This window comes from Agelaius tricolor, unplaced genomic scaffold (assembly GCF_023055355.1).
Source record: "Agelaius tricolor isolate 1412-34295 unplaced genomic scaffold, bAgeTri1.0.p SCAF_69, whole genome shotgun sequence".
In the NCBI taxonomy this organism is placed as follows: Eukaryota; Metazoa; Chordata; class Aves; order Passeriformes; family Icteridae; genus Agelaius; species Agelaius tricolor.
The window spans coordinates 166,967-183,671 of record NW_027269329.1 but is presented as its reverse complement, the minus strand read 5'-3'; the positions used below and the strand labels follow the sequence as shown (position 1 = coordinate 183,671).

Genomic DNA, 16,705 nt, shown 5'->3' with positions numbered 1-16,705 from the left:
GGATTTTTCCCAGTGACTGGGATAATTCTCTGGATTTTCCCTGGGATAATTCCCTGCATTTTCCTTGGGATACTCCCAGGAATTGGGATAATTCTCTGCATTTTCCTCGGGATATTTCCAGCGATTTCCCCCAGGAACTGGGATAATTCCCTGGATTTTCCTTGGGATATTTCCAGGGATTATTCCCTAAAACTGGGATAATTCCCTGCATTTTCCTTGGGATAATTCCCTGCATCTTCCCTGGGATAATTGCTGGGATTATAACTGGGACAATTCCCTGCATTTTCCCTGGGATAATTGCTGGGATAATTTAGCAGGAATGGACAATCCCCACTCTGCCGGAGGAGCAGACGCTGCTCAGGGAGCAGGATGGGAATGGGATGAGGGTTATGGGATGACCCATTCCATCAGGAACAGGACATTCCTCCAGTCCTTTCCCAGATTTTGGGGGATCTCCTGTTCCATGTGGGAACAACTTCGGGCACTGGAGGTCACCCCTCCCTCAGGGGCCCAGGGAGCCATTGGGGGATCACCCCTGCCCCTACACCCGCCCGGGCAGCTCGGGGCTCTCCCCCCCGGCCCTCCCCGCTCGGGGCTCCCCCTCTCCGACCCTCCCTTCCCGGGGCTCACCGGCAGCTTGGGGCTGACCTCGCCCTTGCAGCTGTGGCAAAAGAACCGGTGCTGCTGCACCGCCGCCGCCGCCTCCGCCATCTTCCCTCACAGCCGCCGCTGCCGTCACTCCTCCCAGAGCAGCGAGCGCGGGCCAGAGCGGCCCCGCACTTCCGGTCAGCTCGTCTGCTCCGCGCCCAGCCTGCAAAGCGCGGCTGAGCGGGATAGAGCGGCCCCAAGGGGGCAGGAAGTGGAGTGGCGCCCCCTGCTGGGAACCTCCCATTGGGAGCCTGGCAATGCCGGGTGGCGGCAGCGGAAGTGACGTAACAGGAAGTGTAGGCAGGACGGCGCCGTTGTCATGGCGGCGGTGATGGCGGCCTAGGCCGGGCCTGGTGGTGAGAGCGGGGGGCACACCGGGACACCGGGATGGGGTCACGGAGGGGAAAATCCCAGCTGGGGGGACACGGGGACCGCGGGGACAGCGCTGATCCTCCCCCGGGAGGGGATCTGCAGCAGGGTCAGCCTCTGTCCCCTCTCTCTCCATCTATCCAGCTGTTCGTTCTTTCCTTCCTCCCGTTCCGTTCCCGGGATTCCGTAGCCGCCGCGATGACCCAGGCCGAGCTCCGGCTCTGCTCCCTCCTGCTGCGGGAGCATTTCGGGGAAATCGTGGAAAAAGTCGGGAATTCCCTGCTCCGGACGGGCCCGCGGCCGCTGCGGCTCCTGGTGGGGGACACGGGGCTGCTCCCGGATCAGGTACGGGGTGGGAGGGAGGAGGGAATTTTAAAATAATCTCGTATTATCTGAAATTAACAGGAAATTATTTGAAGTTATATGAAATTAATAGGAAAGCAATGTGAAATGATATGAAGTTAATATGAATTTAAAATTAATTTGAAATTAATATGGGTTTATTCCCATTAAAAGGAACGCGGTTATTCCCACTAAAAGAATGGGGTTATTCCCACTAAAAGGGGGATTAAAAGAGATGGGTTTATTCCCATTATTCCCATTAAAAGGGACAGGTTTGTTCCTATTAAAAGGGATGAGATTATTGCCATTGAAAGGGATGGGGTTATTCCCACTAAAAGGAATGGGATAATTCCCTTTATTCCCATTAAAAGGGATGGGGTTATTCCCACTAAAAGGAATGGGATAATTCCCTTTATTCCCATTAAAATGGATGGGGTTATTCCCATTAAAAGGAATGGGTTTAGTCCCATTATTCCCATTAAAAGGGCCAGGGTAATTCCCATTATTCCCATTAACAGGCACGGGATAATTCCCACAAAAAGAGACCAGTTTATTCCCATTAAAAGGGGAATAATGGGAATTACCCCATGGATTAATTTCCGTTTTTCCCCTTAAAAGGGACAGAGTTACTCCCATTAAAAGAGCCAGGATAATTCCCATTATTCCCATTACCAGACGCGGGGTTATTCCCACTAAAAGCGCCCGGTTGATTTTATCCCTTTAATTCCATGATGATTTTTTTTTCTCCTTCCCACTAAAACCCGCATCCCCCGCGTGTCCCCCCAGGTGAAGAAGGCGCTGTGCGTGCTGATCCAGCACCACCTGGTGCGCTTCGAGGCGCAGCCGCGGGGCTGGGTGGAGTACGAGGCGCGGCGCGAGCGCGTCCTGCGCATCCTGCGCTACCCCCGCTACATCTACACGGCCAAGGCGCTCTACGGGGACCCCGGGGAGCTGCTGGTGGAGGAGCTGCTGCTCCACGGGCACCTGCCCATGAGCTCCGCCGTGGCCAGGGTGGCCGATCGCCTCACCGAGACCATGGAAGGTGGGAAGGAAGCTCCTTCATCCCAAAAAATGGGTTTTGGGAGTGGTGGATGGTCAATGGGATCAGAGATACTGGGGAGCCTCTGCTCCATGGGCATCTTCCCATGAGCTCTGCCATAGCCAGGGTGGCCGATCGCCTCACCGAGACCATGGAAGGTGGGAAGGAAGCTCCTTCATCCCAAAAAAATGGGATTTGGGAGTGGTGGATGGTCAATGGGGTCAGAGGTTCTTTGAGGGATCTAGGAGAGCTCTATGAGCTCCTGTGCTGGTGGAGGAGCTGCTGCTCCACGGGCACCTGCCCATGAGCTCCGCCGTGGCCAGGGTGGCCGATCGCCTCACCGAGACCATGGAAGGTGGGAAGGAGGCTCTTCCCTCAAAAAAAAATGGGATTTGGGAGTGGTGGATGGGGTCAGAAGCACTGTAGGATGTTCTTTGAGGGACCCTGGTGGAGGAGCTGCTGGTGGTCCATGGGCTCCTTCCCTTGAGCTCTGCTGTGGCCAGGGCGGCCGATTGCCTCACTGAGAAGGAAGCTCCTTGATCCCAAAAAAATGGAATTTGGGAGTGGTGGATGGTCAATGGGATCAGAGGCACTGCAGGGTGTTCTTTGAGTGATCTAGGAGAGCTCTATGAGCTCCTATGCTGGTGGAGGAGCTGCTGGTGGTCCATGTGCACCTTCCCTTGAGCTCTGCCATGGCCAGGGTGGCCGATCGCCTCACGGAGACCATGGAAGGTGGGAAGGAAGCTCCTTCATCCCAAAAAATGGGTTTTGGGAGTGGTGGATGGTCAATGGGATCAGAGATACTGGGGAGCCTCTGCTCCATGGGCATCTTCCCATGAGCTCTGCCATAGCCAGGGTGGCCGATCGCCTCACCGAGACCGTGGAAGGTGGGAAGGAAGCTCCTTCATCCCAAAAAAGTGGGATTGGGGAGTGGTGAATGGTCAATGGGATCAGAGGTTCTTTGAGGGATCTAGGAGAGCTCTATGAGCTCCTATGCTGGTGGAGGAGCTGCTGGTGGTCCATGGGCACCTGCCTATGAGCTCTGCTGTGGCCAGGGTGGCCGATCGCCTCACCGAGACCATGGAAGGTGGGAAGGAAACTCCTTCATCCCAAAAAAAAATGGGATTTGGGAGTGGTGGATGGGGTCAGAAGCACTGTAGGGTGTTCTTTGAGGGACCCAGAGGAGCTGTTGGTGCTCCATGGGCATCTTCCCTTGAGCTCTGCCATAGCGAGGGTGGCCGATGGCCTCACCGAGACCATGGAAGGTGGGAAGGAAACTCAAGAAAATGGGATTTGGGAGTGGTGGATGGGACCAGAGATACTGGGGAGCCTCTGCTCCATGGGCATCTTCCCATGAGCTCCACCATGGCCAGAGTGGCCGATCGCCTCACCAAGACCGTGGAAGGTGGGAAGGAAGCTCCTTCATCCCAAAAACTGGGATTTGGGAGTGGTGGATGGTCAATGGGATCAGAGGCACTGTAGAGTGTTCTTTGAGGGACCTAGGAGAGCTCTACGGGGACCCCAGGGAGCTGCTGGTGGAGGAGCTGCTGCTCCATGGGCTCCTTCCCATGAGCTCCGCCATGGCCAGGGTGGCCAATGGCCTCACCGAGACCATGGAAGGTGGGAAGGAAGCTCCTTGATGCCAAAAAAATGGGATTTGGGAGTGGTGAATGGTCAATGGGATCAGAGGCACTTTAGGGAGCTGTCGGTGGTCCACGGGCACCTTCCCTTGAGCTCTTGGCCGATCGCCTCACCGAGACCATGGAAGGTGGGAAGGAAGCTCCTTCATCCCAAAAACTGGGATTTGGGGGTGATGAATGGGACCAGAGTTACTTTAGGGTATTCTCACCACTCAGTAGTGGTGGCCATGGTATCTCTGTGCTCTCCTGAGCCTCAGGAACATCCAAGATCTGCTCTTGGATGTTGGGTCCGTCTGTCTGTCTCTGCCCCACACGGGTAGGGCGGTTCTTGGGTGGACGCGTTTCAAAGGACGAGTCTGGACTCTTCAGCTTTTCCATCTTCAGGTTGTTTATTGTTTCTTATCTACAGAATTTTCTGTCTGCCCAGCAGAGGTCTGATCTGCAAGGCAGCCAAGGGCACTCTGCCCACCCACAGGGCGGTCATGTCTTTTTATACTAAAATCTACGTACATGATATTTACCTTTATTTCCCAATACTTTTCACCCATGTTGGCAAGTGCACCCTCACCATAAACCAATCCCCAAGTGCCAACATCACCACAGGAGATGGAGGACAAGAAGAAGAAAGGAGAAGGACGAGACACGCCCTGATCCCTCCATCTTGTCTCCATAACCCCCCTGTACCAAAAACCTTAAAGTTTATATTTCACCCTCTAAATGTGTCCCTTTCACACCCTTCACTCTAAAGTGATTCTCATGTCCTCAAACTGCTGTCACTCTTGGCAACATTCCAGGATTTCCGAGACCCCCAAGGGTTCTCCTGGCATCTCTGGACATCGGGAGCGATGTGCTGAGATCCCACACTTGGACAGCCTCACGGAGAGCATGGACGGTGGGAAGCTCCTTAAAACCCATTTGGGGGGGTTAATTTGGGTTTGTGAAGGTCCCAAAGGCTCTGTGGGGTGCTCCTGGCAATGAGGACACCATGACCCCGTTCTCCAAAGCTTCAGGACCATCCCAAATCCGCCCACCGAGCGTCTCCTCTCTCCTAGATGGGAAAACCATGGATTACACGGAGGTGTCCAACACCTTTGTGCGCCTGGCAGACACTCACTTCATCCAGAGGTGCCCCATGGCCCCAGAAATGCCCCAAAACGCCAAAGTGCCACCAGCCCCTGCCCTGGCCATCGCTGACAAGGACATGTACGCGGTGCCTCGGCTCAGCCTCGCCGGTGAGACCCCAAAATCTTAACTTGAAAAATTTTTAATTTAATCTTGGGATTTTGGGGTGGGAAATTTGGGGGTTTTTGAGTAGTGGACTGCTAGGATTAAGTAGAAGTTGTTTATTTGTGTTATTAATAAATGAAATTTTCAAATTTTCAAAAAATGATTTCAAAATGATTTTAGAATGATAGTTAAAATTTGGATTCTTGAGTGGTTTTAAAATTAAAATTGGAAATTTTAAGGTTATTTTAAAATTATAATTTAACTTTTAAAAATGATTCTTGAATTAGTTAAAAATTGTAATTGAATTGTTTAAAAATGATTTTTAAATTATTTTAAAATTATTGTTTAAATTATAATTTAATTTTTTTAATTATTCTTAAATTTTTAAAAAATTATAATGTAAAATGTTAAGGTTATTTTGAATTATAATTTAAATTTTTAAAAATATAATTAAATTATTTAAAATTGTAATTTAACTTTTAAATAATTATTTTTAAATTATTTAAAAATTATTATTTGAATTTTAAAAATATTCCTAAATTATTTAAAAATATAATATACATTTTAAAATTATTCCTAAATTATTTAAAAATATAATATAAATTTTAAAATTATTCCTAACTCATTTAAAAATCTTAATCTAAATTTAAAAAAAATTATTTAAATATATTTTTAAAAATTATAATTTAATTTTTTTAAAAATTATTCCTACATTATTTTGAAACGATGATTGAATTTGAAAAATTACTTGAAAATTATTTTTATATATAACCAATTTCTATAATTTTTGGGGGTTTACAGGCAGAGGGAAGAGGAGACACTCGTGTGACGAGGAAGAGGAGGGAGAGCACAAAGCCAAAAGGCAGAAGCAGGAGGGAGGAAGCTCAGAGGTACTGGCAAGGCTGGGATCCACATTCCCAAACATCTTCTGAGGAAACCTGGGAATTTTTTTTCTGGCTCTTCTTCCTCATTTTTTGTGGCTCTTCTCCATTTTTGCAGCTCTTTTTCCGCATTTTTTTATGGCTCCTTTTCCCTCATTTTTCGTGGCTCTTCTTCCTCATTTTTCTTACTCACATCCCTCAGTTTTGTGTCTCTTTTTCCTCGTTTTTGTGGCTTTTCTTTCTCATTTTTGTGGCTTTTCCCTCATTTTTTTAGGCTCTTTTTCCTTGTTTTTCTGGCTTTCATCCCTCAATTTTGTGTCTGCTGTTCCTTAGCTTCCTGCCCCATTTCCCCCTGTTCTCCTGCCCCATTTCCCCCTGTTTTCCTGCCCCATTTCCCTCTATTTTCCCCCTATTTTCCCGCCCCATTTCCCCCTGTTCTCCTGCCCCATTTCCCTCTATTTTCCCCTCATTTTCCTGCCCCATTTCCCTCTCTTTTCCTGCCCCATTTCCCCTCATTTTCCTGCCCCATTTCCCTCTCTTTTCCTGCCCCATTTCCCGCTGTTCTCCTGCCCCATTTCCCTCTCTTTTCCCCCTATTTTCCTGCCCCATTTCCCTTCATTTTCCTGCCCATTTCCCCTCATTTTCCTGCCCCATTTCCCTCTCTTTTCCTGCCCCATTTCCCCCTGTTCTCCTGCCCCATTTCCCTCTCTTTTCCTGCCCCATTTCCCTCTCTTTCCCCCCTATTTTCCTGCCCCATTTCCCCCTATTTTCCTGCCCCATTTCCCCTCATTTTCCTGCCCATTTCCCCTCATTTTTTGTCCTTTTTCCCCCCAGGCTCCCCCAGATGATGGCATTTACTGGCAGGTCAACCTGGAGCGTTTCCATCAGCATTTCCGTGACCAGGCTCTGGTCAGTGCCGTGGCCAGCCGGATGGACCAGGTCTGTGCTCCACCCTGGAACTCTTCCCCCCCTAATTCCAGCTTTTCCCACTCTATTCCCAGTTTTTCCCACTCTAATCCCAGTTTTTCCCACTCTGGATCTGAGTTTTTCCCACTCTAATCCCTGCTTTTCCTGCTCTAATTCCTGCTGTTCCCACTCATTTCCCCACTCTAATTTCTGCTTTTCCCACTAATTCCAGCCTTTCCCACTCCTTTTCCCTCCCTAATTCCAGCTTTTCCCACTCCCTAATTCCTACTTTTCCCACTCTAATTCCAGCTTTTCCCCTCTCTAACTCCCCCTTTTCCCAGCACAGACCAGCAGCAAGGTGGCGAGCAACTTCCCCCTCTTAATTCCAGTTTTTCCCTCCCTAATCCCAGCTTTTCCCCCTCTCCAATTCCAGCCTTTCCCACTCCTTTTCCCTCCCTAATTCCAGCTTTTCCCTCCTAATTCCAGTTTTTCCCACTCTATTCCCAGTTTTTCCCACTCTGGATCTCAGCTTTTCCCACTCTAATCCCTGCTTTTCCTGCTCTAATTCCTGCTGTTCCTACTCATTTCCCCACTCTAATTTCTGCTTTCCCCACTAATTCCAGCTTTTCCCCCTCTCCAATTCCAGCTTTTCCCACTCCTTTTCTCTCCCTAATTCCAGCTTTTCCCACTCCAATTCCAGCTTTTCCCCTCTCTAACTCCCCCTTTTCCCAGCACAGACCAGCAGTGAGGTGGTGAGGACGATGCTGCGCATGAGCGAGGTCACCACGGCCTCGGGGGCCTCCCACACCCAGCCCCTGTCCTCCAACGAGGTGGGTCCTGCCAGAGCCCTGGAATCCTCTAGGAACCCTAAATTCTGAAAAATTCAGATTTTTCTGTGTTGGAAGGGACGTTGGTTTGCTTTTCAGAACAGTATTAATGTAATTATTAATATAAATACATTATATTATATAATATAATATAATATAATATAATATAATATAATATAATATAATATAATATAATATAATATAATATAATATAATGTTATGTTATGTTATGTTATGTTATGTTATATGATGTTATATGATGTTATATTATATTATATTATATTATATATCATGCTATATATAATACATTATAATATACATGCATATATTATAATATACAATTATTATATATAATAATATAGACTGTATTTATATATAGAAAATAATATATAAATATGTATGGTAATTTATATATATTATATATTATATATTATATATTATATATTATATATTATCTAATTTTCAATATATAATATATTACTATAATATACTATATATATATGTTTTTGTTTTCCTAAATAATATATACTATATTATTTATACTATACTAATATAATAAATATATTAATACATTATACTATAATAATATCTTATGATATATTATTATATACTAGATAATTTCAGATATTATCATATTATTCCATTCTATTTTATTCTGTGATATTCTATGATATATCCTTTTCTATTATATATCTTATAATGTGTTATATATTATAATATATAGTAGCATATATTATATATTTATATTAAAAATAAAGATATATTATCTATAATTTTAATATAGTTATAATGTATATTACATATTTTATAAAAACTTTTCATGTTATATAATGCTATATAATATATACTATATATTATATACTATATAATATATAAAATTCAATAAACATCTCTCATCTCTACACATTTAATCCCAATGCTAACCAGACCAGAAAAAAAATATAAAATGCAATATTAACCCTTGGAATCCCTTGACATTCCCTGTTTTTTTCTGATATTTTTCAGATTTTCAGGTCTCTCCCAGCTGGGTACAACATTGGCAAGCAGGTGCTGGACCAGTACCTGGCACTCCTGGCTGATGATCCGGTGAGCCTGGGGCTTTAATTCCATTTTTCCTCCTTTTTTTCCTCTGTCTGAGGCTAAAACATTTTTTACTGAGGGTTAAAGGAAGGTTTTTAACAGATAGTTGAAGATTTTTAATGTTATTGAACAGATATCAAAGATATTGGAATTATTTATCAGGTATTAAATAGAATTCTGTATTCTGGTTTAGTGGCATTGAATTTACCAGGTGCTGAAGATTTTTAAATCAATAAAATTTATTTATTATTTATTTATATTCTAATATATATAAAAATTATTTATATATTTTATATCTGTTAATTATTTATATAATATAATGTATATGATAGGTATTAATTATTTATATTATATAATATAAAATATATTTATTTATTATCAGGTATTAAATATTCAGCATACTATTTTACTGAATTTAACAGATATTGTAATTATTTATCAGATATTAAATAAAATTCTGTTTTCTATTTTACTGGCATTGAAGGTATTTAACAGGTGCTGAAGATTTTTAAGAATACTTGAGTTATTTAAGTTAAAATATATAAAGTTTTAAGTTATAATTATAATTTTAAGTTATAAAGTTAAAAGTTGTAATTATAAGTTAAAGATTTTTTTTTTCCCTGAAATCTTCTCACTTTCCCTATTCCAAATTTGAAGTAAAAATCCAAATTTTCTCCCTGCAGTTGGAGTTTGTGGGGAAGTCGGGGGACAGTGGAGGGGGCACCTACACTGTCAGTATCCTTTGGGGTGATTTTGGGGGATTTTCAGGGGATTTTGGGGAGGTTTGGGCAGATTTAGGGGGATTTGGGGGATTTTTGGGTGATCTTCAGGGGATTTTTGGTGATTTGGGGGATTTTTGGGTGATCTTCAGGGGATTTTTTGGTGATTTGGGGGGAATTTGGGGTGATTTTCAGGGGATTTTGGGAGTGATTCTGGGGGCTATTTTGTGGAGAATTTGGAGGATTTTGGGATGATTTGAGGGGAATTTTGGGAGGAATTTTGGGGTAGGGATTTTGGGCAGATTTGGGGTGACTTTGGTTGATTTTTGAGTGATTTTGGGGGGATTTTTGTGGAATTCTCCTTGATCCCAACCCCTCCAGACCTGCACAAGGCCCTGGTGTCCCTGGCCATGTCAGATCTGGGCAGATTTGAGGGATTTTTGGGGTGATTTTTGTGTGATTTTTCAGGGGATTTTGGGAGTGATTTTGGGGTGATTTTGGGGTGATTTGAGGACAATTTTGGGAGTGATTTTGGGCAGATTTGGGGGGATTTTTTGTGCAATTCTTAACCCAAACCCCTCCAGACCTGCACAAGGCCCTGGTGTCCCTGGCCATGTCAGATTTGGGCAGATTTGAGGGATTTTTGGGGTGATTTTTGTGTGATTTTTCAGGGGATTTTGGGGTGATTTTGGGCAGATTTGAGGACAATTTGGGGAGTGATTTTGGGCAGATTTGGGGGCATTTTTTGTGCAATTCTTGACTTCAACCCTTCCAGACCTGCACAAGGCCCTGGTGTCCCTGGCCATGTCAGATTTGGGCAGATTTGAGGGATTTTTGTGTGATTTTTCAGGGGATTTTGGGGTGATTTTGGGCAGATTTGAGGACAATTTTGGGAGAGATTTTGGGTGATTTTGGGGGATTTTTTGTGCGATTCTTGACCTCAACCCCTCCAGACCTGCACAAGGCCCTGGTGTCCCTGGCCATGTCAGATCTGGGCAGATTTGAGGGGTTTTTGGGGTGATTTTTGTGTGATTTTTCAGGGGATTTTGGGGTGATTTTGGGCAGATTTGAGGACAATTTGGGGAGTGATTTTGGGCAGATTTGGGGGGATTTTTTGTGCAATTCTTGACTTCAACCCTTCCAGACCTGCACAAGGCCCTGGTGTCCCTGGCCATGTCAGATCTGGGCAGATTTGAGGGATTTTTGGGGTGATTTTTGTGTGATTTTTCAGGGGATTTTGGGAATGATTTTGGGATGATTTTGGGCAGATTTGAGGACGATTTTGGGAGAGATTTTGGGTGATTTTGGGGGATTTTTTGTGCGATTCTGGACCTCAACCCTTCCAGACCTGCACCAGGCCCTGGTGTCCCTGGCCATGTCAGATCTGGGTAGATTTGAGGGATTTTGGGGGTGATTTTTGTGTGATTTTTCAGGGGATTTTGGGGTGATTTTGGGCAGATTTGAGGACAATTTTGGGACTGATTTTGGGGGATTTTTTGTGCAATTCTTGACCCAAACCCTCCCAGACCTGCACAAGGCCCTGGTGTCCCTGGCCATGTCAGATCTGGGCAGATTTGAGGGGTTTTTGGGGTGATTTTTCAGGGGATTTTGGGAGTGATTTTCAGGAGATTTTGGGGTGATTTTGGGCAGATTTGGGGGCATTTTTTGTGCAATTCTTGACTTCAACCCCTCCAGACCTGCACCAGGCCCTGGTGTCCCTGGCCATGTCAGATTTGGGCAGATTTGAGGGATTTTTGGGGTGATTTTTCAGGGGATTTTGGGAGTGATTTTGGGCAGATTTGAGGACGATTTTGGGAGTGATTTTGGGCAGATTTGGGTGCATTTTTTGTGCGATTCTCCTTGACCCCAACCCCTCCAGACCTGCACAAGGCCCTGGTGTCCCTGGCCACGGCCACGCTGGAGTCCATCGTGGAGGAGAGGTGACAAAGGGCACCTGGAGCCCCCTCCTGGGCTGTCCCCAGCCCCTTCCCCACATCCCTCCCTCACTCCCACCCCTCCTGGGCAGGTTTGGCTCTCGCTGTGCCAGGATCTTCCGGCTGCTCCTGCGCAAGAAGCACCTGGAGCAGAAGCAGGTGGAGGATTTTGCCATGATCCCAGCCAAGGAAGCCAAGGACATGCTCTACAGGATGCTCTCAGAGAACCTGGTGGCCTTGCAGGTGAGGGATTGTCCAGGTGTGACACCTGCCCATGGTTTGGGTATTTCTGGGCACTTCCAAGCGATCCCACCTGGAATTTGGGTCCTGGTTGCTGAGAATTTGAGATTTTCTGTGCTGACAGGCACTGAGCCCCAAGAGAACACTGCCTGTGACCTGAGGTGGTGGAGAAATCTTCCAGAATTGAATGATAAAACTGGGATTGTGGGTGTGCAGTTGGAATAGAAGGGTGGAATATCAAAGGCTGGATTAGAATACAGTAAAATATATAAAACAAGGTGGGGGTTTTAGGTGGAGGTTGGTCCTTCTTCTTCACCTTCTTCACCTTCTTCTCCTTCTTTTTCTCCTTCTTCTTCTCCTTCTTCTCCTCCTTTTTCTTCTTCTCCTCCTTCTTCTTCTTCTTCCTCTTCTTCTCCTCCTTTTTCTTCTTCTCCTTCTTCACCTTCTTCTCCTTCTTTTTCTCCTTCTTCACCTTTTTCTCTTTCTTCTTCACCTTCTCCTTCTTCTCCTTCTCCTTCTCCTTCTTCTTCTTCTTCTTCTCCTCCTCCTCCTTCTCCTTCTCCTCCTTCTCCTCCTTCTCCTCCTTCTCCTCCTTCTCCTTCTTCTCCTTCTTCTCCTTCTTCTCCTTCTCCTTCTCCTTCTCCTTCTTCTTCTTCTTCTTCTCCTCCTCTTCCTCCTCCTCATCCTCCTCCTCCTCCTCCTCCTTGGATTTGGGTGGTTTTGTGTAATTGGATTAAAAAGTCCACATTGCAGGCCATGGGTGGTTGCTTGTTGGTTTAAAAGTAAAAATAATTCAGGTGTCATTTCTTAATTGGGCATTTTATCCTTTAAAGGCCTTGCAGAGAGAGAGAGGGAGATAGATCTCCATTTTTAATTTGTTCAAGTGCTGTACAACTCAGGGTTTGTCAGACTGTAACAGAGCCAAAAATTAATTCATTATCCGAGTCCAAACAAGAAATTCCACCTCCCACATTGAATCCCAAGCCTGGCAAAGAGCAGCAAAGACCCCACAGGGAATCCTGAGGGGGAGGGAACACAGGGACCCCTCTGGGGAAGGGGATGCCCCCACTTTGTCCCCAGCATCCCTCTGCCCTTGCCCAGGAGATCCCCAAGACTCCGGACCACGCTCCCTCCCGCACCTTCTACCTGTACACGGTGAACCTGATGGCTGCTGCTCGGATGCTGCTCCACAGATGCTACAAGGTGAATGAATCCCCAGGACCTGCTGGGCCCCAGGGACCACAGATCCTGGTCTGCCCACGCAGGAATTGCCAGGGAATCCAGGCCCTGATCCAGGGAACTGCTGCAGCCCCCATGTCCAGGGGTCACAGCTCCCTCCTCCCCTGTGGTGCCACAGGGGTGGCAGCAGCTCCATCCTCCCTTTGTCCCCTGTTGGGTTTTTGGGAGTGGAGGGCCCCCTTGGTAAATAATTGTTATATATTATCTATATTATATATTAGTTTATGTTATATACATTATATATTATATACAAAATATGATATATGTTTTATAAATATATTATCTATATACTATATTATATATAGTATATATTATATATAGTATACACTACATTATATAATATGTAGTATATGATATATAAAATATATACTATATATTATATATTACATACTATATATTATATATAGTATGTTATACATCACATATAATATATTATAATTATATATTATATACAATATATTATATACAATATATTATATACAATATATTATATACAATATATTATATATTATATATTATATACTATATATTATATATTATACATTATATGATAGATGTTCTTTGTTTTCCTAAATAACATGTAATAGAAAAATATATTATTTATAATATATTAATATCTATTATTAGTACACCTGGGCTGGGAGCTCACCTGGTTCCTGTCCCTCCAGAGCTCCTTCCTCCTCCAGGGTCCAGGTGTCACAGCCCCCTCCATCCTCAGTGTCCCCTTGTTGGGTTTTTGGGAGTGTAGAGTCCCTTGGTGTCCCCCAGTACACCTGGACTCGGGGCTCACCTGGATCCTGGAGCTCCTTCCTTGTTCCAGGGTCCAGGTGTCACAGCCCCCTCCTTCCTGGTGCCACAGGGGTGGCAGTGGCTGTCCCCGTGTCCCCCCATGAGGTTCCCCAGTGCTCCCCATCACACCCACGCTGGTTTCTCACCTGTTCCTTCCCCAGAGCGTGGCCAACCTGATGGAGCGCAGGCAGCACGAGATGCGGGAGAACAAGTGAGCTCCGCGGCGGGGGCGGCCGGGCAGGGCGGGCGCGCGGCCGCCGCCGCCACCTCCACGTGTCCCTGTCCCCTCCTAGGAGGCTCCTGGAGAAGTCCCAGCGCGTGGAGGCCATCCTGGCCTCCATGCAGGCCACGGGGGCCGAGGCAGCGCAGCTGCACGAGGTGGAGGAGATGATCACAGGGCCCGAGAGGCAGCAGCTGGAGAACCTGAAGCGCAACGTCAACAAGTGAGGGGGTGACCACGTTCACTGGGTCTGAGCAGGAGGGAAGGGATGAGGGTTGGACTCTGTGGGTCAGGAGGCTTGATTTATTATTTTATTACAGTTATTTTATATGTATATATATAATTTTATTAAAGAATAGATGTTATTATTTATATAATATATAAATATATTTAATAGATCAATAAATATTTAAGTATAATAATATTATAATGAAGTATAGTAATAGTCTATAATAATAATAAAAATATTATATTTATTTGATAAATATATAATATATAATATATATTATTCTAATATTAATGTAATATAATATAATGTAATATATAATATAATATAATATAATATAATATAATATAATATAAATTATATATTAGAAAATCTATTTATTTAATAACTATATAATATATGATATTATGATTAATAGATAGGCAAAACTATATTAATATATAAATATATATAAAGATATAATATATAATATATAATAAGATATAAAAATAAATATAAATATATATGTATATATTAGATATAAATATATATTTATATCTATTACTTAATGTAATATATACTATATGCTATATATTATATATTATATATTATATATTATATATTATATAATATATATTATATATTATATATTATATAATATATTAAAACTATACTAAAAGAATAGAAGAAAGGATTTCATCAGAAGGCTGGCTAAGAATAGAAAAAAAAGAATGAAAACCAAAGGCTTATAAATATTTATATATCAGACAGAGAGTCCGAGCCAGCTGGGCTGTGATTGGCCATTAATCAGAAACAACCACATGAGCCCAATCCCAGCCCCACCTGTTGCATCCCACAGCAGCAGATAATCAATGCTTACATTTTGTTCCTGAGGCCTCTCAGCTTCCTAAGGAAAGGAAAAGATAAAAGATAAAAGATAAAAGATAAAAGATAAGAGATGTGTGTGGCAGGGGGCATGGGAATGGGCGGGGATGGGATTGGGGCCCTGCCCATCGCTGTCTGTCCCCCAGGATCGACGCCAGTGAGAACCAGGTGGACGAGACCATCTTTGTGCTGGAGTCGTTCATCGAGAGCACCACGAGGAGGCCCTGAGGGGGCAGGACAAGGACAGGGACAGGGACAGGAGCACTGAGGCTGTGAGTGGGGACAGGGAGCAGAGGCCTCTGCCCACAGTGCTTGTGCTGCTGAGGAGAATAAAGGAACATTGATTTGCCAACGCACCCGTGGGTCAGGCTCCTGGGGGAGGATTGCAGGAGCCACCTGGCACTGCCAAACCAGCCCTGCAGCTGCTGGCAGGGGTTTGGGGTGTCCCAAAATTAGGGTCACTGCCTGTTGGGAGGGTTCAGGGGCTGCCCCAAAATTTGGGTTGCTGTGTTGTGCTGCTGGAAGGGTTTTTTGGGGTTGTCCCACCATTAGGGTCACTGCCTTGTGCTGCTGTTGGGGAAAGCTGGTGTCCCTGGGGTGATGTTTAGGGTGAGCTTAGGGTTGGGGTGAGGGCGGCTGCACCTGGGTCTGACCCTAAGGGGACACACAGGACACGGGGACAGACAGGGACACACGGGACACGGGGACAGACAGGGACACACGGGACATGGGGACAGACAGGACATGGGGACAGACAGGGACACACAGGACACGGGGACAGACAGGGACACACAGGACACAGGGACAGACAGGACATGGGGACAGACAGACACACAGGACATGGGGACAGACAGGGACACACACAGGACACAGGGACACAGGACATGGACACAGAGGATGCAGGACCCATGGGGACACACACAAAAGGACATGGGGGACATACAGAGGACAGACAGACACAGGGACACAGGGACAGACAGGCACGGGGACAGAAAGGCATCAGGGACAGACAGACACACAGGACACGGGGACAGACAGGACACGGACACACAGGACACAGGGACACAGGACATGGACACACACAAAAGGACATGGGGGACATACAGAGGATGCATGGGGACAGACAGACACAGGGACACGAGGACAGACAGGCACGGGGACACAGGATATGGACACAGAGGACACATGGGGACACACACAGGACATGGGGACACAGAGCTGTTCTTGTCCTCCTGCCTGCCGTGTGTGACCGAGGGTGACGCTGGCAGGACCTGCCTGTCCTGGCAGCTTTCACCTGGGAGCAGCCCTTAAATGCATGGAATTTTGGAGCTGGAATCCAGATTTGGGCCGGGTTTAGGGTTTGGGCCGGGTTTAGGGTTTGGGCCAGGCTTAGGGTGATGTGTTCTGGAAGAAACTCGTGGCACCACACCCAAGGTTATTTGCCAAAATTCACACGACGTCACGCATAGAAACATAACTTGTACCTGTAGATTAAACAGCTGAAAGCTTGAAAAA

At 45.3% G+C, this 16,705-nt stretch overlaps 2 protein-coding genes across 3 annotated transcripts in view; one reads left to right on the top strand and one right to left on the bottom strand.

The window, feature by feature from the left end:
• Positions 1–969, bottom strand: part of RNF115 (ring finger protein 115) — a 16,995-nt gene extending 16,026 nt beyond the window's left edge. Inside the window, 3 exon segments of the mRNA XM_071417291.1 lie at positions 631–719; positions 722–909; positions 911–969. Coding sequence (XP_071273392.1) covers positions 631–719; positions 722–909; positions 911–969 — 336 coding nt within the window.
• On the top strand, positions 902–16,705 carry POLR3C (RNA polymerase III subunit C). Of its 2 annotated transcripts, XM_071417289.1 has the most exons (15): positions 902–1,004; positions 1,162–1,362; positions 2,146–2,401; positions 5,091–5,270; positions 6,067–6,155; positions 6,981–7,085; positions 7,790–7,882; positions 8,885–8,965; positions 9,643–9,694; positions 11,558–11,618; positions 11,705–11,855; positions 12,954–13,055; positions 14,042–14,091; positions 14,174–14,323; positions 15,337–16,705. In XM_071417289.1, the coding sequence occupies exons 2-15, from the start codon at positions 1,216–1,218 to the stop codon at positions 15,416–15,418; spliced, it is 1,599 nt and encodes a 532-aa protein (XP_071273390.1). In that variant the 5' UTR covers positions 902–1,004; positions 1,162–1,215; the 3' UTR covers positions 15,419–16,705. The 2 variants fall into 2 exon arrangements, with proteins under 2 accessions (XP_071273390.1, XP_071273388.1); XM_071417287.1 differs by lacking the exons at positions 902–1,004; positions 1,162–1,362; positions 2,146–2,401 and adding an exon at positions 3,504–4,018.